The sequence below is a fragment of the Hemiscyllium ocellatum genome, chromosome 28, assembly GCF_020745735.1.
Source record: "Hemiscyllium ocellatum isolate sHemOce1 chromosome 28, sHemOce1.pat.X.cur, whole genome shotgun sequence".
NCBI lineage: Eukaryota > Metazoa > Chordata > Chondrichthyes > Orectolobiformes > Hemiscylliidae > Hemiscyllium > Hemiscyllium ocellatum.
Window position 1 is genome coordinate 15,136,479 of NC_083428.1, and position 26,875 is coordinate 15,163,353.

Consider the following 26,875-nt stretch of genomic DNA (forward strand, 5'->3'; position numbering starts at 1 on the left):
ATTGTCCTCAACTAACAGCTTTGGTGGAAGGAAAATGTCTATAATGCAAACACTCATTCCAGTAACAGCCCCAAATTTATTTTCTATGGTCACTGAAGAGAGGAGAGAAAAAAAAAACAAAAGCATATAAGGCAAGATGAAAACGCTGAGTTCAGAAAAATAAGAATTAAATCTCCTGACATCCACACATTATCAAATAATAGCCATGTTGAGCTTACCACAAACAAAAATCCCATAGATTAAATATCTAGAACAATACTTACAGGACACCTGGGTGAAGACTGTACTTCTTCTTCCCAAATTTTGTTTGCTGAGCAAAATAATCATAACGCTCGGATTTCTTCCACATGTAATAATATGCAACGCACTCACCAACGGAACGTGTTCTTACCTAGAAAGATTCAAGAGTGCTGGATATTGTGAAGTAAAACTATGATTCACTCACTGTACTGACAATTTTAAATTGGCATCAACTATCAATAGGATTTAGTTTAATACATCAACTTCTTAAGTACACATTTTGTAATTAGCAATATTGAACAAAGAACTTAGAACTAATGTCTATTATTGGATCCATCATACCTGGAAACAATTTTCCTCAATTATATATCCAAACTGTTTTTGAACATTACTGCTGAACCAATTGTTACAATCTTTTTCAGATAGTCAATTTCAGACCACACCTACTTGCTATGCAAAAAGAATCTCCTTGTCTCAAATTGTTCTCTTGCTAATCACCTTAAATCTGTGCCCTCAGTTTATGACCAACATTTCTTATAAGTTGTTCAGGTATATGCTACTCTGATGCAGTACCTTGCCAAACATACCATGCTGAGAATGAACAGGTCATACTCAGAAAGTTTTTCCTTTAAGATTTGCACAACTGTAGACTCACAATATTCTTAAAAGGAACAAATGAACTGTGAACAGCAACGGGAAATTGGCGGAAACATGGCTACTGAGCCATCTAATACTGGAAAGAGTTTCTCTACCAAAGCCATTTGAGAATTTTAAACATTATCAAATCTCTTAATTTTTTGACATACTTTGATAAATCTCTCTTGAAATTTTTCTAAAGCCCTGACACGCATTTCAGCAGTGTTGCTCAGTTGACACCTAACTAATGTTTTGTAAAGGTTTATCAAAACTGCATTATTGCATACAGTTAGTAAGGCCTACATACCTTTCATAAAAGTTTTTTGAACTTACCCAACCAACCTCAGAAATATGTGTACATGAAACACAGTTCTCTGGTCCTATACCCTCTATAAAATGGTGTCCAACAATTAGTTTTGTATTGGTTCTCGCAGTTCTTCAAATCAGAATTTATTAGTGCACACTGTGGATTTAAATTTCATGAGGCAGATGTCTGCCCTGATCTTGAAGTGTCCTCATGTGCAACAATTCTGCTCTGTTTATTACAAACATGGATTTCATGTCATTTGAAAACTCAAATTCATATCAAGACCAGGTAATTAATAAATATTTAAAAGGGCAATGGTCTCAATACCTAAGATCCATCAAGGTTATACCATGTTTGTGTGAAATAAAATAAAACTCACCACCTCTCTTTGCTTCTGTCCCTAAACTTATTTTGCATCCACACCGTCACTGTCCCTTTCATACACTTCCAGACTACCAGCCTTTTATCTATACCTCATTTACCACTTTTTATTTAAGATAAGATTCCTAATACTTCTCTTTCACTGCTATATTAGCACCATCCCCTCCACTAGTGAAGACAGCATTCATTCAGTAGCTTAGCTACGTTCTCCGTCTCTGCAAGAAGATTTATTTTCCCTTTGACTGATTTTCTATTACAATATTATGACTGTGCAAAGTTCCTTCTTATTTTTAAATTAACTTCTTAGTATAAGTTATTCATTTTCTATTACCCATCTGGACAGTATTGCTGAGCGGTTGCGTCATGTGAATCCTGCAAATAGTGTTGTTATGTTATTTAACACTTACTTACACTACCTATTATTGAACAGACTACAGAATGCTAGATACGGAGCGAACTGGGTGCCCTTGTGGATGAGATAAAAGCTTGCAGATACAATTGAAAAGTCAGGAAGGCAAATTGAAGGATGTGGTCTTTATTTTGCATGAGACACAGTATAAAAACTGGAAGTCCTGCTTGAACTATACAAGGTATTATTTTGATCACACCTAGACTATGACAGACATTTTCTGTCTCTATTTAGGAGGCATGTAATTGCATTGAAGGCAGTTCAAAAATTGTTCACTAAATCAATACATGGGATAGAAGGTGATATGAGGAATGGTTGGTCCTATAATTATTGCAATTTAGAACAATGAGATGCAATTCTAAGAGGATTGGTAATAGTAAGGGAGTCTACAACCAGGAGCCATAGTTTAAGTAAGGAGTCATCAATTGACGATAAATGGGTTATCTTCTTTCAAATGTTCATGAATCTTTAGATATTTCTGTTTCAGAGACTACGGAGGCTAAGTCATTGAACTGACACAAAGTGGATGTGGACTCTCCTACTTTTCAAAAAGCTGTCTTTTTGTTGTAAGGGAAAAGGCCTGAAAGTAGAGAGGCTTAGACCTGATCAACCATGACCTCAGTGAATGATGAAGCAGGCTTGAAAGACTGTCATGTCCACTCCAGCTCTTATTTTTGATCTCCTGATTTCAGTCAGCTCCTTGACAACAAATAACATATCCAATTCTGCAACATGCTAATAGTGTTATTTCACAACTGAGTGTTTACATATTTGAACAAAATCAAATAATTGAGGGAATTATTACATTGCTTCACAGCACAAAATCACTGTCTTTACGTAACACAGATCTTTAGATTTTCTTAATCAACGCGTTCAGAAATATGATGCCAAAGCTCTGGAGCAAGTTGGAGTCAAACCTGGGTCTTTCGTTCAGATGGAGGGACATGACTACTGCAGCAGAGCCTGAGATTTTATATTATCTAATCAACCTTTTCAGTGAGGTTATTCCAAACCTCTGAAATAGGGGATGTTGAACCCAGGTCTTCTGGTTCAGACTCTGGGACATTATCTCTGTACCACAAGAACCCTAACTTTGATCTTTAAAGACCAGAGCCAAATTAACAACACCAAAAGCTACAATCTAGCTTAACCTTGGTCATGAGTAAGACCCTGGAATCTATTCTGAAGGATGAGATTTCCGAATACTTAGAAGTGTATGGTTAAATAGGGCAAAGTCAGCATGGTTTCATCAAGGGTAGGTCGTGCCTGACAAATCTGCTAGAATTCATTTGAGGAAGTAACAAGCAGGTTAGACCAAGGACAGCCAAATGGATGTTATCTACCTGGATTTCAAGAAGACCTTTGACAAGGTGCCGCGTAGGATGCAACAGAGTAAGATAAGGGGCCATGGTATTAGAGGCAAGGTGCTATTATGGATAGAAGCTTGGTTGTCTGGCAAAAGCAAAGATGGGAATAAAAGGGTCCTCCTCAGCGTGGCAGCCAGTGACAAATGGCATTCTGCAAGGTTCAATTTTGGGACCACAGCCTATCCCCTTATACACTAACAATCTAGATGAAGGAACTAAGGGCATTTGGGCTACGTTTGCAGATGATACCAAGATAGCTAGAGGCACAGGCAGCACTGAGGAGGCAGGGAGACTGCAGAAGGATTTGGACAGGTTAGAAGAATGGGTTAAGAAATTGCAAATGGAATACAACGTGACAAAGTGCGAGGCCATGCACTTTAGTAGGAAGAATAGAAGAATGGACTATTTTCTAAATGAGAAAATTCAGAAGTCTGAAGTGTAAAGAGACTTGAAAATTCTAGTACAGAATTGTCTCAAGGGAAACCTGCAGGTTGGGTCAATAGTTACGAAGGCAAGTGCAACAATGGCATTTATTTTGAGAGGATTTGAATATAAAAGCTGGGATGTACTTCTGAGGCTATACAAGGCTCTGGTCAGATCATGTTTGGTGTACTGTGCGCAGTTTTGGGTCCCGTTTCTCAAGAAGGATGCACTGACCCTGCAGTGTGTTTCGAGAAGGTTCATGAGAATGGTCTCAGGAATGAAAAACTTAACATACTAGGAATGTTTGAGGACTCAGTCTAAACTTGATGGGAGTTTACAAGGATATGGGGGATCTAATTTAAATATAAGGAATACTCAATGGCCTCGACAGAGTAGATGCTGGGAAAATGTTTCCGTTGGTGGGAGAGACTAGGACCCAAGGGCACAGCCTTAGAATAAAGGGAAGACGTTTTAGAAGGGATAAGGGGAAACGTCTTCAGCCAGAGAGTGGTGAATCTGTGGGTTTAATGCCACAGAGGCTGTGGAGGCCTTGTCATTGCATATATTTAAGAATGAGATAGATAGGTTCTTGAATATCAAGGGGATCAAAAGTTATGAGGAGAAAGTATAAGAATGAGGTTGAGAAACCTATCAGCCATGATTGAATGCCGGAGAAGACTGGATGGGCTGAAAGGCTTAATTTCCACTCCTGTAGCTTATGGTCTAATCAAATACAAAATGATGCTCTGGGCGCTTCACTCATTCAAAAGTAACAAATAAGCATACTTGACATTTGAACTGGTCAATAAAACTGCAGCAAAGTTGAAAAAGACCAAGATCTCAATTTTTTCATCTCTGTATTCATTAGCTAAACATGAACAGGTAATTTCCGACAATATCAATCCCCACATTGCAGAATTTCCACGAATAGCCAAGTTGCTGCAACACATTAGCTGGAAGCCAAATCATTTTTCCTGTCAAGTGGTGGATCTGTGATTGTGCAAAACTCAAATGACAAACAGACAAGAGTTCAAAAGAAAAACTTGAAATAATGCCAACATGTGTAAAGCTTAGCGGCTGGAAAAGCAATGTAGCAGGTTAATACAATAAAACTCTTGCATCAACTGCTGTATCCTGGACTACTCTTTTGCCATTAACTGCTTGTGTTCACATTATAATGGATTACATGACTTTGCATAAAAGGAATACATTACATCGGCACTCCCTAGTTGGATTATTCCCCACTACTTATCTAAGCTTCACCTGAAGACTAAATTTGGTTTTGATTCCCTATGTACAACACCCTGGAAAGTTAGGCAGGACAAAACATATTCCTATTTATGGATTTAATTGAAAAAGACATTCTATTTTAGCCATACTAAAGCCAAAAAATACTCAGCAGAAATAGTTAACAAGTCAGACGGTATCTGTAGAGAAGTGAGTTAGTTTTTCAGCTTGAAGTGCTTTGACAGATGAAAAAAATTAACTCTACTTCTCATCACAGCAGCTGACAGAACTACCGCCTTTTTTGTTTTTAAATTCAGATTTCCAGCTTCAGCTACGTTGTGCCTTTATATCATTTTACCTTATTTGCTTGTATGAGATGGAAATTTTTGCCATGAACCCGAAGTCCATGTTCAAAATTTCTGCATTCCTCTTCACTCCAGGCACACAGTTCATCTGCAAGGGCAAAACAATGGCATGGTATCACTACAATACAGAGTGATGTGATACTTCCGGACAACGATAAAACAATTTCTAGGCTCCAAATGTTAGCTTATATCACAATTGGTAGCAGAGTAATAATTTGCAATGCAAACAAGTTACTTCCTCACATCTTTGTTAGACTACATCAAATTAGAATTGAATAAAATGATATTTCAGAAAGTCTTTCCATTATAATTAAAGAATGCAAGAAACAGCAGAAGGTGAGTATAAGTAAATCCATCCTCACATCTCTAAAATAGTTATCACAAAAGAGAATTGGGTCACATGAGATGCACTGAGGAGAGAGAGGAGGCTTCCCCTAAATTAAATAATTTGTTGAATAGAGGTAGAAAGATATTTAAAAAGAAGTTCCCTACCTTGCACAACTTTGACATTAAACCGTAGTCTTCTCAGGGCTTCCTCTGCATTGAAGTTACATTTTACAAGTTCGTACAAGGCCTATGGATTTAAACAGGGATTGTAAAATTAAGAAATTGAAATCTTACACTCTATAGATTAAAAAAATGCAAACTAAATTATCACTGAAACTAATGTCTTAAAACATTAAGCTGTTTAAAAATTTCAAAACAAAAAGAAACCTAGAAAATGAGGATACACAGAATCTGCAACAAGAACAGAGAAACCAGGAATAATTGGCAATTCAGGTGTTCACTTTAATTTAAAGAATTGTTCTCTCAGATAGTAACATGTCACGGCTTCATATTGAAACAGGATCATGTCTGTTTCCTCCACAGAAAGACCTGACCAACTGTGTTTCCAGAAACTTGTTTTTTTTTTGGCAAATTACCAGGATTTTCAGCTTCTTGTTAAAAAAAATCAATGTATACTCAAAATAAATAAGGATGAGAAAGGCCAGCTAATTTTTAAGAATATCAATTAATATCTAGAAAGATCAGAGTGACTCTGTGCACTGTCAATTTTGACGTAGCATTATATCCAGTTGTATATTTCATGTAATAATCATTCTGGTTGAACAATTTCTTGATGATACTTGTCAAACATTTACCTGGTGCTAGTTTGAACAAATACCCTCTTATCCTGTCAACAGTTTGAACTTAGTGGAAGCTTAATGGTCACATATGAAATGATCATTTGACAGAAAATGTTCTCTTAAGAGTGCTAACTTTATCTATGGCACATGCATGTCCTTCTCTTATACATAGATTTTGAAAACTGTGTTGCCAAGCTATGGATGAGTTGTTTTGCAGTCTTTCCTCCTTACACATCAAATGGAACATAAGAGGATGTCCAACGGTAAATAAGAACTTTCTGGCAATGTATTACCCCTGAATTCATCACAACATGAAAGGTATTCTGAGATTCATTTGGTAGTGTAACGAGCAATCATAAGTTGATTTTAAATTATTAGATTTGCATAAAACTTATCGATTGTTCATGCAAAAGTATTAAGTGAAGTAAGTTCAGACTTCCACTGAAATTAATTTGTACAGATTAACTGGTCACCTGTTCGCTATCCTTAATGAGTATTCCTTCAGGTAAGCTCTCATTCGTTTTGTCATCTCTTGCTCTCTTTACTGCTTTATATAGAAACTCTTCAACTTGTCTTTCTGGAAGAACATAGGGATCCCAAAGCAACTGATCCTCGTTATCATAAACTAGAAGTATGGAAAAATAGCAGATGTAAAGACAATCAAAATACAGAACATAAGAATCTTTCAACACTGAATCAACACTATTAGTAGTCTAACTGAAGAGTAGCAAGCACATCATTAAATAAAATGCAGCAGATGTTGATAATTTAAAATACAGACTTAACAGAGAGAACATGCAGATTTAAAATGCTTTTCGTATCTCCAATAAATTTCAAAGTACTTTACAGATAATGTACCACTATTGCAGGCAAACAAGGTTGCTGAATTCATAGAATCATAGGAATGTTATCGTTCAGAAGGAGGCTATTCAGCCTGTTGATTCCAAGCTACTCTAATCACTGGTCTTTTCCCCATTGCCTGAAATTTCTTCCTCCTCAAACAACGGTCCAATTGTTTTTAGAAAGTCCCAAATGAATTTCTTCCACCACATTTTCAGCAATACTTTCTAGCATAGCAGGCCCAAATGTGACAAATAACCAGTCAATCATTTTAGGTGACCTTGGTTTAATAATAAATATTGGGCAAAATACTGGAAGGAATCCACCACATTTCTTCAATTATGTCACGAGATTGTTTATGTACACCCAAATAGACAGATAGAACTTCTACTTTATACCTCATCCATAAAGAGACACTAAATTAGATGGTCCAATGCTAAAATAAAAAAAACCCACCATGTGCTGTAATTGTATAATGCTTTAGAAACCAATTAATGGTTTGGATTATACAGGCTGGATTACATGTCTACATAAAAGTGAGACTAATAGTGTCTCTATTATTTACGCATACATGGCACAATGTCAGGCAAAGAAAAAATGCCAATGTCAAAAACCAAATGCTGCTGTTGACATGGCACTGCTCACTCTACCACTGATACACCTTAAATGTCAGGAAGTTGATGCATATGCATGGTGGATACAAAATAAACTCCTCACAAAATGTTAAGTCTCATAATTTCAACTGCTTAAGGTGTGAATGTTCATCAGTATCAATCAACATGTTTGGCACTGAAAATGAAACGTGGAGTCTCATTTCTTTATGTGTAAGCAACTGTAAGATGTGCAATTTTAAAAAAGAACTGGCATTTCCTGTCTCTTTTTGCTCTTTCCTTCTCAACCTACTTTCTTTCCCTCCTTTTCTATACCAACATTGAGATCCAAACTAATTCCACTAGTTTATACTTGCTTTGCCATTTATTTCCACAATCCTCCAGTCTGACCGATTCATGGTTCAGTTAGCTGGTTTCCCTCTTCATTCAGGCTCCAAATGCTCTGGTTATCTCACTGTGATGTGTCTACTTTGAATTTGAGCAACTCTGTGGTTATAGGAGTAAGTTGAACAAATGGAACATGTCTCAAGATTCCCTGTCACAGTAAAACGTGACTGGTAAGATTTCTTTCTCCAACCCACTTCAGTTAATTCAAGAGTCTTGACTCTATGCAGGGTTCACAACTGGAATTATGTTCGGGTATTGCTGAAGCAATGACAATCTTGAACAGATTGCCACTGAATTGAAAGGTTCCCCAAATGCATAGCAACCCATGCAGGACATCATGAGAACATTCCACTGCTTAAGGAAGACAAGAAGTCCCTCCTTTTTACAGCATAAACTGCCATTATATTGAATAATGGCTAAGTGGGTAGAATAGAATATGTAGGTTAGTGGGTGAGTGATCAGTACAGGCTGGATGCCATAGTCAGGCCTGTGTGGTGGTTTAATTGGGCTATGTCAGAATGGAAGTTGGAGGGGAGGGAGGGGAGGTGATTAGAGAGTTGACTGTGTAATCCAGATGTTAGCTTAAGTTGCCCTAATAGCATAAGATATAGGAACAGAAGTAGGCCATTCAGCCCACTAAGTCTGCTCTGTCATTCAATGAAATCATAGCTGATCTGAAAATCCTCAACTACACTTTTCAACTATTTCCCCATGATCCTGGATTCCCCAACTGACGAAAAATGTACCTGTTTCAGCCTTGAGTATTCTTCAGCCTTCTATGATAAAGAATGCTAAAGGCCGATTATCAGCCTCAGAGAAGAAATTTCCCCTCATCTGTCTTAAATGGGCTTTCTCTGAAATGATACTCTCTGGTTCTAGACTCCTCCAGCAGTGCAAACAGTTTCTGTGCACTTACTCTTGTCAAGCCCCTCCTAGAAGCATATATATTTCAATGAGGACTCCACCTCATTCTTCTAGATTTCAATGAATACAAGTCCAAGTTGCTCAACCTCTCCTCATAAGTAAAATTACTCCATATCTAGAATTAACCAAGTAAACCTTCTCTGGAATGCCTCCAGTACCAATATAACCTTTCCTTAGATAAGCGGGCCAAAACTGTTCACAGCATTCTAGGCGTGGTCTGACTATACCTTGTATATTTTTAGCAAGACTTCCCGAAAGGCCCATTTGCCTTTCCTACTACCTGTTGAGTGTTAAGGCATGAGGAAACCCGAAGCCTTCTGTGCTGCAGATTTTTGCAATTCCTATTTAAATAATATTCAAACGGATTGTTAATTTAGTGAAACATTTGAAAGAAACATTCTACAAATTCAGTACAGCCAGGAACTAACATGAACAATATCCAGATGATCTTTGCCTCAGGTGGTGGTGGTGGTGGGGTCAGTTTTTTTTTTGTTGTGAAATCGCTTTATTGTTGAATATGATGACTTTACAACTGCACCATGGAAAAATATTGCTTTGAAAAGACCAGTTGTTACCATAAATTTAGTATTTTTAGGATGGAAATAGATAGGTTCATGTTAAACAGCATTGTCAAAGGATACAGAGTATAGTTTGGGAATGTGGAATTTGAACCACAAGCAGATCAGTCATGACCTTGTTGAATAAAGGATCAGGTTTGAGTGGCTTAATGGTTTACTTATGCCCTGATATTGTATGAGCAGATCAACAAAACAAAAGCACACTTGATGATTCTCTACAGGGAACATTTATACTTCACAAGTGAGGAAGGATAATCTATTTCTAAAGAGCACTAATCAACTGCCTGGCATTCAACTGGTGGGTTTTACATAACATTCAGCAGCAGCAGTAGAACTTATAGGCCTTAATGCAGTCATAACATGGGGAATTTGTTTAATTTTGTGTAGCTTTTTGAAAATTATCAGAAGAGTGAAAAAGAAAGTATCTTTTCCCACATCTTTTTTCCCCTACAATTTGCTGTTTCCCCAGAGCTAAGGCAAAAGATGAATGATTGAATAAAATGAGTGATCACTTTCAACTAAAATTAGCATGTTGCCTGTATAGGTCGAATTTTGAAGATGGTTTTTTAAAGCTGAAATTAGGGGGTCGACTAATACACAGGCACAACTTTTGAGGGGCTGAAATTCATGCTGCACTTTTTAAACGATATTAACTTTTGGATGTATAGTGAACAAAGTGTGGTAAGTACCGATAGACTTATTACTAATCTGAATAAATGATTGAATCAAACATGCTGTAGTAAACCAAGTGTGGTAAGTAGAGTTATGAATGAATGAATAGATACGTGATATAGTAAACAAAGAGCGATGAATAGTTACTGGTATGAATGAATGAATGAATGAATGCGATTTAATGCGATATAGTAGGGTCGATTTATATATGAGATATATGGAAAAAACAAGATTTGAATTATACATAAGATCAACTTATACATGAGTTCATACGGTAGTATGAATAGTTGCAGTACACTTGATGCTGGTTATTTTAGCGTAAAGCATCAAAATGTGTTTTTAACTGCAACTTATTTAGAAATCTATAAAATGGAAGTCAACAAGCCAATTAAGACTTTCACTGTTGTTAACTGGAGAAAGATATGGAAGGTTTCACTTGTTCAGTGGGTAAATTAAGTACTCATTTCATTTCAAACAAATTACACTTAGTAAAACCTTCATTATAAATTCAGGTTTAGAGCAGATATCAATGTAAGTTAATAATTCTATTTTAATGTTTTTAACCACCGATAACTTAGACATTGCATCTTCGAGATGGGTTGGCTTCTTACTTGGAATGCATTATTAGTTAAACCACCTGTGCACTTTTAGAAGTTAGCTTATCTGTCCCAGTTATCTTGCAGAGAAGGCTGAAACATTCGTAACAATCTTCAGCCCAAAGTATCAAACGGATTATCTATTTCAGCCTCATCCAGTGGTCCCCAGCATCACAAATGCCAATCTTCAACTACTGTAATCTGATTCATTCCATTTGATGTAAAGAAAACAGCTGAAGGCATGGGACACTGCAAAAGGCTATGGGTCCTGACAACATTCCTGCAACCGTATTGAAGACTTGCGTTTCAGAACTTACCACCCCTCAAGTAGCTGCTCCAGTATTGCTTTCAAAGTGCAATCTACTAACAATGTGGAATTTTGTCCAGGTATGTCCTATACACAAAACGTCGGTGAAATCTAACTGTGCCATTAGTTTATTCTCAATCATCAGTAAAGTGAAGGAAAGAGTTATCAACAATGCAACAAGAAGCTCTTACTTAACAACAATCAGCTTACTAAAGTTTAGGTTCTGCCATGGCCACTCAGCTCCTGTCCTCATTACATCTTTGGTACAGACATTGGAAAAGATACAATTTCCAGAGGTGATAGCCTTGGACATGAAGGCCACATTTAAGCACATGTGCCAGCAAGGAGCCCTTGAAAAACTGGAATAAATATAAATATCACCATTCTGGGGATTACCATTGACCAGAAGCTCAACTGGAATCATTATATAAATATGATAGCTTTAACAATAGGTCACAGACTAGCAATATCGCAAACCGTAATTTATCTCCGGGCTCTGCAACGCCATCTACAAGTCACAATCAGGAATGTGGTGGAATACTCCCCAACAGCCTAGATGAGTGCAACACTAACAACACTCAAGATGCTTAACACAATCCAAGACAAAAGAGATCACTTTATTGGCATCACATCAACTCCATCCACTACCAATGCTGAGTAGTAGCAGTGTGTACTATCTGTAAGGTGCACTGCAGAAATTCACCAAAGATCTATAGCACCTTCCAAACTCACAACCACTTCCATCTAGAAGGTGAAGGGCAGAAGACACATGGGAACACCTCCATCTACAAGTTTCCCTCCTAGCTACTCAACATTCTAACTTGGAAATATATCTCCATTCCTTTACTGTTTCTGGGTCAAAATGCTGGAATTCCCTCCCTAATGGCATTGTGGAGCAAATAGATTCAAGAGGCTACTCACCACCATCTTCTCAGGGCAGCTAGGCATGAACAGTGCATGCTAGCCAGCCAGCAATGCCCAAATCCCACAAGTGAATTTAAAAAAAAATGTTTCTCTCTTATCTGTGATAACTAGCTGATTTGGGTGAGCTTCCAGAAGTTGTTTTGTTTTATTGAGAAAATTAGGAAATGGTTTCCAGCACCCACTGTGCAGGACACCAGCAAAGCTAAAAATGTAGCAGAGTATTAGAAGATACTGTACACTATAATTGATAGTGAAACCATTAGGCTAAGTTTTACTGGAACCTGGTTGTTGGGCCAGAAGTTGGAGTTGGCAGAGGTAGAGGGTGGGTAAAACAGTGGGATGTTGTATCAGGCAGTTTCCTGCCCTTACACTGCAGTCACGGAATTTCTTGGAGATGGGCTGCTCTGTCAATCAAACGGCTGCATCACAGAGGGAAGAAGACAGGCAATTTCCATAACTTAGAGATCAGATAAAGATAATTTTTATGATAAATTGCCAACAGCAGGGCAGACCCCTTCCCGCCACATGGGGAGGCCACTAGCTTCAGGGAAGTAGCTTCCCTCGGTCAAACTATGGGGACCATCAGTCAGGACTTTTTTGTCACACAGAAGAGGCCTGAGAAAGCAGTCCTCATGGTCCCAATGATACACCCCTGGAACAGTCTGCCTGCAAACGGTAGGCCTGTCCCAATCAGCCATTCTCCGTTTTAATTTGCACTTGTCTCTAACAAGAGTTGTGGCCAAGATACCACCAAGATTTATCTCTCCTGGTGGCTCTGTGCGGCTCCACAATAGACAGTCGTAGGATGAGGCTGGCAGCACAGACAATCCACCTGCTGTATTCAAATTGGACAGCAGGCCCTCAGGCAGCCAATGAGAAGGCTGTCTGCAGTAAAAATACCAAGTCTATGCTGCCAACAATATGGGCTCTGGACACAATTTTTTTAGTCTAATTTCTTGAACCTGGTTGTTAAATTCTGCTTAATGACATTTCTCTCTGGAACCTCTTCTGGATAAAGTAATGCTAACTACTAGAAAAATTATAGTAATGTCCCTGCCTCTGAAGCAGGAGACCCAGGTTCAAGTCCCACTTGCACCAGAGTTGTGTAATAATGTCTCGGAAGAGGTTGATTAAAATATTTTTTAGACGTTGAAGAAGGTATTTTCCTGCTGTATAATTTACATTCTGGAAAGAAAAGTGACTAATTGCTACCACCCAGTGGATAAAAGGAAGAGGAGCAATGTACAATCTACTGACTTTATAGAAATTAACAGACAACCTCTAAATCATAGTTTACACTTAGTTCAGCATGACGTCACGCACCGAGAAATAAAGAATTTCGTTAAGACTGCGACTTTCTGCATTTCAGTTAGTAGTAGTACCATATCTTAAAAAAAGAAATACAGGAATTCTGCTAAATTTAAGGATCAATTTCAGTGAAACCCAAATTGTGAGTGTGAAAAGTAACTGTCTAAATGCAATCATGTCAAATGAACAAAAGTTAAAAAGAGGAACAAAAAACCCCATCACTTCTACATTCACTGGCTTACCACAATCAAGCAACAAACCAATATTAAAATTATCAGCCTGCTTTCAATTTTCTGTTATAGTTTCACCCCTTCCCATCTCTGTAATCCCCTCCAGCATCACCAACACCAACAAATTGTAATTCAAAGCTCCTTTAACATAGCAAGAAAGCAAATTATAAAGCAAAATTTGACATACCAATATAAGTGACATTGGGGCTGATGGAACAATACATGGTCAAAGAGGTAGGGTTTAAAGGAGCAACTTAAAGCAGAGAAGGACATTTGAGAGATTTAGGAAGGGAAATAGGTCTGGGGCAGCTGAATGTGTACCTATCATAAATGGAGCAATTAACATTGAGAATATTCAAGAGACTAGGATTAGAAGAACAGATAGTTACGTCAACTTTAAAGGTCAGAGTGCTTGAACAGTGAAAATCTTTAATATCAGTTATGCGATAAAGTACAGTTTAAAAAATAAAATGCATTTATTTTCATCCATTAGTACGGTGGGGCAGTCAGTTTGTTGAGATTGCAACATTTAAGCTCAAAGCAATCTAAGGTTTTTCATTTGATTTATCTAGAGACAAGGGTAGAGCCTGGTTTCTCAAATCAGTTCAAGTGTCAGTCAGTTTGTGAGAAGTAGTCAGAAAAGGTGATTACATACTGCTAAAGTGCTGTTAGCTTGCTTCACATGGTTGGTAAAAAGGACAGCCACAAGCAGTGGGATTCTGCGCTCAGCAGCCAGAGAGCTGGAATTGTGTCAGTGATTCATCGCTGGAGTGCTGCTGTGTGAAACGGAGTCTTAGGAAAAGAGAGTGAGCAGCTGCAAGGTAAGCAATTGTTGACAACAGTGTGGGCTGGACTACAGTCTGGCCAAAGGAAAAAGGAGTTGGTATCAGAAGTAAATCAACTCAGCTGGAAAGGAAAACCAAAGAGATAGGATCTGGGATCTAGGGATATTCAGGCACAGCAGCAGTCAGCTGATTGGTAAAAGGCTGAAACTGTACAGCTAATTAGCTGCTGGCAAGGAGTCTCAGGAGTCCTGGGGAACATGGGAGAAAAGAACATGGAAGAAAAGTCTGAACCACTAAGATATGAGCAGTCACTGAGGAAAACTAGAGAAAGAATGAAGTGAGTTTGGGACTGGGGTGGCCGGGGCTTCACTGAATCAATGTGAAGGGAGGGAAGCCGTAGTAATAGCTCATTGGATTATGAAGAGCTCCTTGCAAAAGGTAGTATTCCAAAGTGCCTGCTGTCCTTGTCCTTCTAGGTGGTTGGGATCATAGGTTGAAAAGTTTTCTGACCCTCAGGCCATAATCAGTGAAAATTGGGGACAATATTTCATCCTCACTAACACACAACACTGGAGTCCCCCAGGGGTACGTACTCAATCCTTTATTGTGCTCGCTGTATACCCATGACTGTGTCACCAAATCCAGGGAAAACTTGATTATCCGAACATGATGGGTGGGCACTATTTCGTTCAGATAATCCCTTATTCCAAAAATCGATTAAATGCCTTTCCTCTGGGGCTCGCAGTTTTAAAGTCTGCTCCCTATTCAGGAGACTACAGCAGTGCACAGCGCGCAAGATGCTGCCCCCAACACCGCCCCTGTTCCCCCCAGCACAAAGCATGCAAGATCACGCCCCCAACCCTATCCAACCCTGCCCCCAACTCTGGTCCAACCCTGAACCCCAACCGGTCCAACCCTGTCCCCCAACCCCGACCAACCTTGGCCCTTCTCCGGGGCATCTGGACTGCATACCAACAACAAGACCGCTGCTGCTTTTGTGGGATAAGTCTCCAAATAGCACACAGATACACACACAGCTTTTTACTGTAAATTTTTGGCAGGTTCCATGTTTGCCCTGTACAGGACAATGTTGGAGAGATTATTCCTGGGGTGGGGTGGGGTTAGGGTGCACCCCTCTGTAGAACTCCAGGGAAAGTGTGGGGAGAGAGAGAGTGCAGGAGATCAGTCATTTGGAGACAGTGCCTGTTTAATCACTGTAAACAAAAGACACAATCACTGCTGGAAACACGTCTTTGATGTAATGTTTCTATTGGGACCTCGAGATCTCCTTCAGATAATCCAATTTTCAGATAATTGGTATTTGGACAATCGAGGTTCCCCTGTAACCAGACTAAAGACGTTTACAAGTTCGCTCATGACACCACCATAGTCGGTTGAATCTCAGATGGTGACGAAACAGACTACAGAGATGAGGTGGAAGACCTGGAAAAACGGTACACCGAGAACAACCTAGCTCTCAATGCCAGCAAAATCAAGGAACTCATTATTGACTTTCTGCGGGATGTTACTCATGTCCCCCTACACATTAACAGCACAGAGGAAATTTGGCAGGATGGTGAATACCCTTGCCAACTTTTATAGGTATACTATCAAGAGCATTCTGTCTGGATGTATGGCAACTCATTCAAGATCGGAGACAATTACAGAGAATGGTGACCTCAGCCCAGACAATCACAAAGGCCAACCTCCCATCTGTAGAATCCATCTACCAGGCCCACTGTCAAGGAAAGGCCTCCAGCATTTTCAAAGACCCATCCCAACCTGGCAATGTTTTTCTACAACCTCTACCATAGGGGAGAAGGTACAGAAACCTGAACACACGCACCAGACAGTTTCAAAACAGTTTCTACCCTACTGTTGTTAGAATACTGAATGGACTCACAAACTCTTAACATTCACCCGTATTAATGTTTTTGTTTTTGCCGTTGTTTACCTATTATTTAACTGTCTACACTATTTAACTATGTGATCTGCCTCTATTGCTCGCAAGACAAAGCTTTTAACTGTGCCTCGGTACATGTGACAATAAATTAAATTCAATTCAAGAAAAATAATAGGTGGGAGCTCAGACTGAGAAATAGGGGTCCCTTAGTGGGACAACGTTTATGTAGGATGGAGTGAATATGAAGCACCAATGACTGTTGTTCATGTTTGGAGAGAAATGTTGCGAATGAAGGCAGAAGGCTATTTGGGGGTAGAATATCAAAAGGTGCATTGGGAAGTATTGTACTTTGACGACAGTGAGTTTCTGACCAGGAACAGAATTAAGCTGAAACTTTAAAAACAGTATAAACTGTGGCTAGTCACACATTTAGCACGGAACCGAAGTGTCTCAGTCACAGCTGCCACAGGGAAAGAGCCAGATAGTCATAGTGCCTTTAATTATAGGAAAAGAGCAACAGAATGGAGAGAGAAGCCAAGTCTCTCAGAACAGACTAACATCCAGCACAAAAGCATGATGTTCAGAGAAGTCATTTTCAGGTTTGCGATGAAATCCGGATGTTTCATTTTTTTCCAGAGCTCTCAATCATTTGAAACCTAAACCTACCCTCCTAATAAAACCCAGGGGTATCTGCATTCCTCTAATTCTAGATTCTTCAGCATTCCTGATTTTAATTGCTCTACTACTGATGGCCATACCTTAATCTCTGGAATTCTGTCCATACAACTTTCTGCCACCTTAGCTTACGTTTTTATTTCCTTTAAGACATGCTTTGACCAAGTTAAGTCATCTGCTCAAACAACTTATGTGCCACAGTATCACGTTTTGTTTCAGAATGGCCCTGTGAAGTGACTTGGGACAGCTGATTCGATCAAAATTGTTACATTAATAGAAGTTGTTATTGTGTTGCAAGTAGTTATAAGCAGCCACAACTGCCAATTTATTTTGAATAATGCACTAATGTTCATTGATGTAATTTACGTATTTTTTTTGCAGTGCTGTAGCCAGATAGGTATACACAAAATAAGATGAGTATAATACTTAGAATCAACACCAGTGCATGATATCAAATAATGACAATAGTAGGATCCATAAGCTTATCGCCACCACTAACTGGCATTTATTGGTACTACGATAATTAAACTCAGGCAAATTAAACTTAACGGTTATTTAAAAAAAGTATACTCAATGGATTAACTGTGCGCTTTGGCTTCTTTGATCTTATTATTAGCTCAACTGAGCAGTATTTCAGTTTATAAAAAGGTACAGATGTAAATAAATCGCACTCCATTTTAAAATAATGGTTGAGGTTAAACCTCTAGCTCATTCAACTATATGAATGGTCACCTGAACTAACTTGTAAAGCACTAGATCCACAAAACTGACACATATCATTGGATACTGAATCAATTTTTTGTTTTATTTTTACTCACACATCTATACCAGATATTCTCAGCAGAAAAGTAATAATTTACCCATTAAATTAGATGGTGTAGCAATTCTAAACAGTCAAATTTAGTCATTCACAAAAATATGCTTATGGAAAATCTTACACACTGAAAAGGCTTTCAGAATACTTGACAGTGTGAAGCAGAAAAAATATGGAATGAAAAGGAAGAACAAGTACATTGAACGAAGTGAAGTGATCAAACGATTGGCTGAACAATACTTTAAAGGACTTTTGAAAGTGAGAATATAGGATTATACATGTGAGCCTGATCATTCAGTTTTGACAGGGTACCTAGAGGATGCATCACAATCAATGCGAATAATCTCTTCGTTCAATAATCTGTGCTGTGCTTTTTTTCAAGTAGACAATAACTAGACAGCAATCAAGAATAGATAAGGTCAGAAGCCACACAATGCCAGGTTATGGTCCAAAAGTTTATTTGAAATCTCAAGCTTTCAGAGCACTGCTCCTTCACCAAGTCACCTGACGAAGGGACAGCACTCCAAAGGTTTGTGATTTCAAATAAACCTGTTGCACTATAACCTAGTGTCATGTGACCTCTGATCTCAGTCCAACACTGGCACCTCCACATCAAGAACAGGTAAGCTGACTGATCACCTCTGTTCAGAGTTAATCAAATCAATTGTGATGTACCTTCCAGCAGACCAGTTCTAAAAATTAGAAAATTAAAAATGAGACAATGAGTGCGAGCCCAGCATGGCTAGGCATTTATGGACTGTGGTGTTGAAGTATTAATTGAGTTTCTTTGTTTTTCTACTTTTTACAAAGAAGTAATGTTTAACTTTCTAAACTTTGTTTTCTTTATTTTACTGCTTTGGACCAAAATTCTGTACTTAGGTTTCAATTAGAGATAGAGAACAACTGCAGAACTGTGTCAGATTACCAGGAATGACAGCAAACGTAATGGAGATGATTGAAGTAGAACGAGCGAGAGTGTGGAGACATCTGGAGCAAAAAGGTAGGAGACTTTTCATATCAATAGCAAAGTATAAGGTACAAGGGGAGAGTGGGAAGAATCAAATTGCAAAAAAGCACAGGACTTAGAGCAGGAATTTGGACTTTGTAACAATTTGTGAAGGACTGGAATATGAATTCAATCAGCCAGATAAGTATCACCTACAGATGACTAGAGACTATGGGACAAGGCAGTGACAAGATGGTTGCCACTGTTAAAGTCCATTGTTGGCAACAGCACTGTCATGGGAAAGAAAACACAGCTCTTCACATAGATGAATGTCAAGTTTCTGCATTACTGAACTTAGCGTGAGCTACCAGCTAGGGAAGTTGATAATGGTAAGAGGAGCGGTCAGTATCTCTACATTGAATCAAAATAAATTTTGATTAATGCTTGAATTCATATCAGAAAGGCAAGTGCCAAGTATTGAAGCCTGTTGGCCCTGCTACAATAGTACAGGAGTAAATGCATTTCAATAAAATGCACATTACTTATTAATATTAAAATATCAAACGGTACAAAGGTATTCATTACTATCCTAGAATGTTGTATTGTGCAAAATGAAGCATTCAGTTTAGAAATGTATACAAGTATTTATATATTTGTTAAGACTTTATGGTAATTGATAAAATTTTAACTATGAAATGGGTCATGCAAATGCATATATTTCAAACAGTGCTATATATGAAAGAAGAATCAATCATTAAGTCCAGAGGACTAAGAAAAAAAGAAACACCAATGAAGAAAAAATTATATTCTTTCTCCTATTCTTACCTTTCTCATTTTGTCTATATCGGCCAATAAATGGTGGAATAGGGGCTTGATACTGAGGCCCAACCATAATTTCCTGAAATAAACCAAAATATACTTTTAGTACTTTCTTCTTTAAGGTGTGAAATATATTCTCAAGTCTCAACCAAATTGCAACAACTTTTGACCAAAGCTGATTATATCATTCAGTCTTCACCAAGGGATAAGCTTCTACTTTGGCATACCAGTATATACAGTGATATGTTGAAACCACTCAAGGGTGAGAGGTGCAACAGCAAGACCATGGAGTGATTTGATATCAGGGCGAGAATTTTTTTTTAAGAACAGCAGTTGCTTATAGGATTCAAAATTAACTGTAAAACTTAACTGTTAAATAACCAGTGTACATTATAGTCACTGCTTTCCCAAACATTAAACAAGAAATTGAACAAGCTATTTAGGTAATAAAACATATCTCAGACTCATCTTCCACCATCAAAATGTTCTTGTTGATTCGCGATCCGGTACAGTTCAGTAGTAAGCAAAGAGAATCCTTCAATATCTCAATTAACCATTATACATGTGAGCTGGATCAGTTTTGACAAGCTATCAGATGAATATTCCAAAGGAGACATCACAATCAGCATCAATAATTTCATCATTCAATAATCTGTGTTTTTTTTTTCAGCACATATTATTAGACAGCAAAGACTAGGTAAGTTAGCTAATCATGTCAGCTCAGAATCACTCACATCAATTGTGATGAACCTTCTGGCACAGCCCAGTTCTAAAAATTAGATAGTTTCCACTCCACATTACATAACAATGACTCAGTGCTAGAACTAGAGATTGGCAGTGTTAACAAATAGCAAGAGTGGGAACAAAACAAAAATGAATGAATAAAACTAAAAAAGAAAAATGGTTAAAGTTGTTTTGAAGAGAAAGCATAATTCAATGCTCAAAAGTTATGTTGTGACAGATGTCCCCAGCTGATAGTAACTTACCTGGACCGACACAATAACTAGTTTTCAATAGTGAAGGAATGAAAATATAAATTGTACCTTTTTACAGTCATTAGATAAAATGGAATCATCTTCTTCAGAATCCTCATCTGATAATGACAGTTCCTTATCATCCTCAATAGAATTAGCTGGAAACAAAATAAGTTTATAATTTAATTACAATTAATCAAAGAAATCATATTTTTATTGCATTTCATTTATTGTCATGTAATTATTGTGTTAATTATTCTGACCAAAAAGTGCAACATTAAAAAAAATTATGCATTTATATCAATAAAATGAACAGTATTTTGGAGCTCATTTTTGCAAAATGTCACCAAATTAAATGTTTCAACAATGCTAATTCTCAGCATATTCCAAATAGAATCTGAACCCATCAATGATCAAGATATATTTTTTGAAAAACTGAAACACTGATCCAAGATGCAAATTTTTGAGGTGATTTAAGATATGATTTCAGACAAAAGAGACACAAACACAATGTGGCTAGAAGTTTCAGCAGTTTTGCAAGCTTGTGGGCCTTCAGCAGTTAATTCTCAATGAATGAACTGACATTTGTAAAGTCTACAAGATGCTACTCTGTTTCCCTTCCACATGCTAACCAGTTGGTCAGTGGACATTGCAACTTCATGAGTTGGAGTCCTGTTAATAGTTTGACATCTACAGTACAGTAACAAGTTTTGAGGCACTGGAGAAGGTACAAGACCAGATTTGCTACAATTATGCTAGAACAGGGATAATGTATATCAGGGAAAATAAGCTCTTTTCTGGAAATCAGAAGACTGATGTGTGACCTGATGGAGGTCTTCAAAATTTTGGGTTTGAAAAGTAGACGTCAGAAAAATGTTTCCATTTGCAAGTTGGAACAGGGCTAGAGGCCACAAATACAAGGTTGGTAGTTACCAATAAATCCAGTAGGGAACTTAGGACAAACTTCTTCATCAGAGGACATTATAATTTTGAACCCATTAACACAAGTAATAGTAGTAATAGTAGCAGTAGGAGGAGGAGGTGGTTCCACCTTCTCTTGGAGAGGAAAAACCAGGACACACAGAATTGAATGCGCTATCAAAGAACAACTTTGTCAACTGGGTCTTGGAGGTCCCTGTTGGCATCAATGAGAGCCTCATGACTCTCTGCATACAACATGCCAAAAACCAGCAGGCAATAGTCATGAATGTCTATGATCCAACCCTTTATGTCACAGAGTTGAGTGTGTGTTGCTGGGAAAGCACAGCAGGTTAGGCAGCATCCCAGGAGCAGAGAATCCACACTTTGCTGACCTTGTCAAGTCCCTGTTTGATTTTCATCCTTAGTTTTAAAAATAAAAAGTGACAAGACTGTACAACCTCATGAATGCAAGTCAAAAAGTGCTGAAAATAATTCAACGTTAAGTATTTGGAAGGAGTAGCAGAACTAGATCTCACCAAATTGAGAGGGAAGTTGGTGACCGAGAGTTACCCAATCACACATTTTACCAGTTTCTGTACTGAGATTATTGTACCTATTAGAAATTCAGATTTAGTGGTGATGCACCCATAGACCAATCACATCACTGGACTAACATTAAAGTTATCGGGTAAAAAATGAGGTCTGCAGATGCTGGAGATCACAGTTGAAAATGTGTTGCTGGTTAAAGCACAGCAGGTTAGGCAGCATCCAAGGAATAGGAAATTCGACGTTTCGGGCATAAGCCCTTCATCAGGAATGAGGAGAGGGTGCCAGGCAGGCTAAGATAAAAGGTAGGGAGGAGGGACTTGGGGGAGGGGCGATGGAGATGTGATAGGTGGAAGGAGGTCAAGGTGAAGGTGATAGGCCGGAGTGGGGTGGGGGCGGAGAGGTTAGGAAGAAGATTGCAGGTTAGGAGGGCGGTGCTGAGTTGAGGGAACCGACTGAGACAAGTTGGGGGGAGGGGAAATGAGGAAACTGGAGAAATCTGAGTTCATCCCTTGTGGTTGGAGGGTTCCCAGGCGGAAGATGAGGCGCTCTTCCTCCAACCGTCGTGTTGTTATGTTTTGCCAGTGGAGGAGTCCAAGGACCTGCATGTCCTCGGAAGAGTGGGAGGGAGAGTTAAAGTGTTGAGCAACGGGGTGGTTGGGTTGGTTGGTCCGGGCGTCCCTGAGGTGTTCTCTGAAGCGTTCCGCAAGTAAGCGGCCCGTCTCCCCAATGTAGAGGAGGCCACATCGGGTGCAGCGGATGCAATAGATGATGTGTGTGGAGGTACAGGTGAACTTGTGGCGGATATGGAAGGATCCCTTGGGGCCTTGGAGGGAAGTGAGGGAGGAGGTGTGGGCGCAAGTTTTACATTTCCTGCGGTTGCAGGGGAAGGTGCCGGGAGTGGAGGTTGGGTTGGTGGGGGGTGTGAACCTGACGAGGGAGTCACGAAGGGAGTGGTCTTTGCGGAACGCTGATAGGGGAGGGGAGGGAAATATATCCCTGGTGGTGGGGTCCGTTTGGAGGTGGCGGAAATGACGGCGGATGATACGTTGTATATGGAGGTTGGTGGGGTGGTACGTGAGAACCAGTGGGGTTCTGTCTTGGTGGCGGTTGGAGGAGCGGGGCTCAAGGGCGGAGGTGCGGGAAGTGGAGGAGATGCGGTGGAGGGCATCGTCGATCACGTTTGGGGGGAATCTGCGGTCCTTGAAGAAGGAGGCCATCTGGGCTGTGCGGTGTTGGAACTGGTCCTCCTGGGAGTAGATGCGGCGGAGACGAAGGAATTGGGAATATGGGATGGAGTTTTTACAGGGGGCAGGGTGGGAGGAGGTGTAGTCCAGATAGCTGTGGGAGTCAGTCGGTTTATAGTAGATGTCTGTGTTGAGTCGGTCACCCGAGATAGAAATGGAAAGGTCTAGGAAGGGGAGGGAGGAGTCTGAGACAGTCCAGGTGAATTTGAGGTCGGGATGGAAGGTGTTAGTAAAGTTGATGAACTGTTCAACCTCCTCGTGGGAGCACGAGGCAGCGCCGATACAGTCATCGATGTAGCGGAGGAAAAGGTGGGGGGTGGTGCCAGTGTAGTTGCGGAAGATGGACTGTTCCACATATCCTACAAAGAGACAGGCATAGCTGGGGCCCATGCGGGTGCCCGTGGCAACTCCTTTAGTTTGGAGGAAGTGGGAGGATTGAAAAGAGAAGTTATTCAGGGTGAGGACCAGTTCAGTCAGTCGAAGGAGGGTGTCAGTGGAAGGGTACTGGTTGGTGCGGCGGGAAAGGAAGAAGCGGAGGGCTTTGAGTCCTTCGTGATGGGGGATGGAGGTGTACAGGGACTGGATGTCCATCGTGAAAATAAGGCGTTGGGGACCGGGGAAGCGAAAATCCTGGAGGAGGTGGAGGACGTGGGTGGTGTCCCGAACGTAGGTGGGGAGTTCTTGGACTAAAGGGGACAGAACCGTGTCAAGCTATTGGGAGATGAGTTCGGTGGGGCAGGAGCAGGCTGAGACAACGGGTCGGCCGGGGCATTCAGGTTTGTGGATTTTGGGCAGGAGGTAGAAACGGGCGGTGCGGGGTTGTGGGACTATGAGGTTGGAGGCGGTGGATAGGAGATCCCCTGAGGTGATGAGGTTATGGATGGTCTGGGAGATGATGGTTTGGTGGTGGGAGGTGGGGTCGTGGTCATTCCCCTACGCCAAAGATTAGTCCTCAGCAGAGGCCTCACCTTCATTCCCCTACGCCCTCGAATCAATGAGTTCAACACGCGGCGAGATATTGAACAATTCTTCCGCCGCCTTCGCCTCCGTGCCTACTTTCACAACCAAGACTCCCGCCCACCCTCTGACGACCCCTTCTCCCGCCTCCAACGCACCCCATCCACCTGGACACCCCGTGCTGGCCTCTTACCCGCCCTCCATCTATTTATAGCCAACTGCCGCCGCGACATTATACGACTCAACCTGTCCACCCCTCTTACCCACTCCAACCTCTCACCCTCAGAATGTGCAGCCCTCCACTCCAATCCCAACCTCACCATCAAACCGGCAGACAAGGGAGGCGCGGTAGAAGTTTGGCGCACCGACCTTTATACCGCTGAGGCCAAACGCCAACTCGCGGACACCTCCTCTTATCGCCCCCTCGACCACGACCCCACCTCCCACCACCATACCATCATCTCCCAGACCATCCATAACCTCATCACCTCAGGGGATCTCCCATCCACCGCCTCCAACCTCATAGTCCCACAACCCCGCACCGCCCGTTTCTACCTCCTGCCCAAAATCCACAAACCTGAATGCCCCGGCCGACCCATTGTCTCAGCCTGCTCCTGCCCCACCGAACTCACCTCCGCATACCTTGACACGGTTCTGTCCCCTTTAGTCCAAGAACTCCCCACCTATGTTCGGGACACCACCCACGCCCTCCACCTCCTCCAGGATTTTCGCTTCTCCGGTCCCCAACGCCTTATTTTCACGATGGACATCCAGTCCTTGTACACCTCCATCCCCCATCACGAAGGACTCAAAGCCCTCCGCTTCTTCCTTTCCCACCGTACCGACCAGTACCCTTCCACTGACACCCTCCTTCGACTGACTGAACTGGTCCTCACCCTGAATAACTTCTCTTTTCAATCCTCCCACTTCCTCCAAACGAAAGGAGTTGCCATGGGCACCCGCATGGGCCCCAGCTATGCCTGTCTCTTTGTAGGATATGTGGAACAGTCCATCTTCCGCAACTACACTGGCACCACCCCCCAACTTTTCCTCCGCTACATCGATGACTGTATCGGCGCTGCCTCGTGCTCCCACGAGGAGGTTGAACAGTTCATCAACTTTACTAACACCTTCCATCCCGACCTCAAATTCACCTGGACTGTCTCAGACTCCTCCCTCCCCTTCCTAGACCTTTCCATTTCTATCTCGGGTGACCGACTCAACACAGACATCTACTATAAACCGATTGACTCGCACAGCTATCTGGACTACACCTCCTCCCACCCTGCCCCCTGTAAAAACTCCATCCCATATTCCCAATTCCTTCGTCTCCGCCGCATCTACTCCCAGGAGGACCAGTTCCAACACCGCACAGCCCAGATGGCCTCCTTCTTCAAGGACCGCAGATTCCCCCCAAACGTGATCGACGATGCCCTCCACCGCATCTCCTCCACTTCCCACTCCTCCGCCCTTGAGCCCCGCTCCTCCAACCGCCACCAAGACAGAACCCCACTGGTTCTCACCTACCACCCCACCAACCTCCGTATACAACGTATCATCCGCCGTCATTTCCGCCACCTCCAAACAGACCCCACCACCAGGGATATATTTCCCTCCCCTCCCCTATCAGCGTTGCGCAAAGACCACTCCCTTCGTGACTCCCTCGTCAGGTCCACACCCCCCACCAACCCAACCTCCACTCCCGGCACCTTCCCCTGCAACTGCAGGAAATGTAAAACTTGCGCCCACACCTCCTCCCTCACATCCCTCCAAGGCCCCAAGGGATCCTTCCAGATCCGCCACAAGTTCACCTGTACCTCCACACACATCATCTATTGCATCCGCTGCACCCGATGTGGCCTCCTCTACATTGGGGAGACGGGCCGCTTACTTGCGGAACGCTTCAGAGAACACTTCAGGGACGCCCAGACCAACCAACCCAACCACCCCGTGGCTCAACACTTTAACTCTCCCTCCCACTCCACCGAGGACATGCAGGTCCTTGGACTCTTCCACCGGCAAAACATAACAACACGACGGTTGGAGGAAGAGCGCCTCATCTTCCGCCTGGGAACCCTCCAACCACAAGGGATGAACTCAGATTTCTCCAGTTTCCTCATTTCCCCTCCCCCCACCTTGTCTCAGTCGGTTCCCTCAACTCAGCACCGCCCTCCTAACCTGCAATCTTCTTCCTAACCTCTCCGCCTCCACCCCACTCCGGCCTATCACCTTCACCTTGACCTCCTTCCACCTATCACATCTCCATCGCCCCTCCCCCAAGTCCCTCCTCCCTACCTTTTATCTTAGCCTGCCTGGCACCCTCTCCTCATTCCTGATGAAGGGCTTATGTCCGAAACGTCAAATTTCCTATTCCTTGGATGCTGCCTGACCTGCTGTGCTTTAACCAGCAACACATTTTCAACTAACAT

General features: G+C 41.1%; 1 protein-coding gene across 3 annotated transcripts in view; it reads right to left on the reverse strand.

Annotated features, from left to right (window-relative positions):
- The window catches only part of LOC132828848 (mesoderm induction early response protein 2-like), a 71,156-nt gene that overhangs the window by 10,007 nt on the left and 34,274 nt on the right, over window positions 1-26,875 (reverse strand). For all 3 annotated transcript variants that reach the window (XM_060845997.1, XM_060845996.1, XM_060845998.1), the window contains 6 exons: window positions 20,845-20,933; window positions 19,808-19,880; window positions 6,956-7,107; window positions 5,848-5,929; window positions 5,349-5,443; window positions 264-391 (listed from right to left, as the gene is read on the reverse strand). In XM_060845997.1, coding sequence (XP_060701980.1) covers window positions 264-391; window positions 5,349-5,443; window positions 5,848-5,929; window positions 6,956-7,107; window positions 19,808-19,880; window positions 20,845-20,933 — 619 coding nt within the window. The remainder of the gene's footprint in view (window positions 1-263; window positions 392-5,348; window positions 5,444-5,847; window positions 5,930-6,955; window positions 7,108-19,807; window positions 19,881-20,844; window positions 20,934-26,875) is intronic.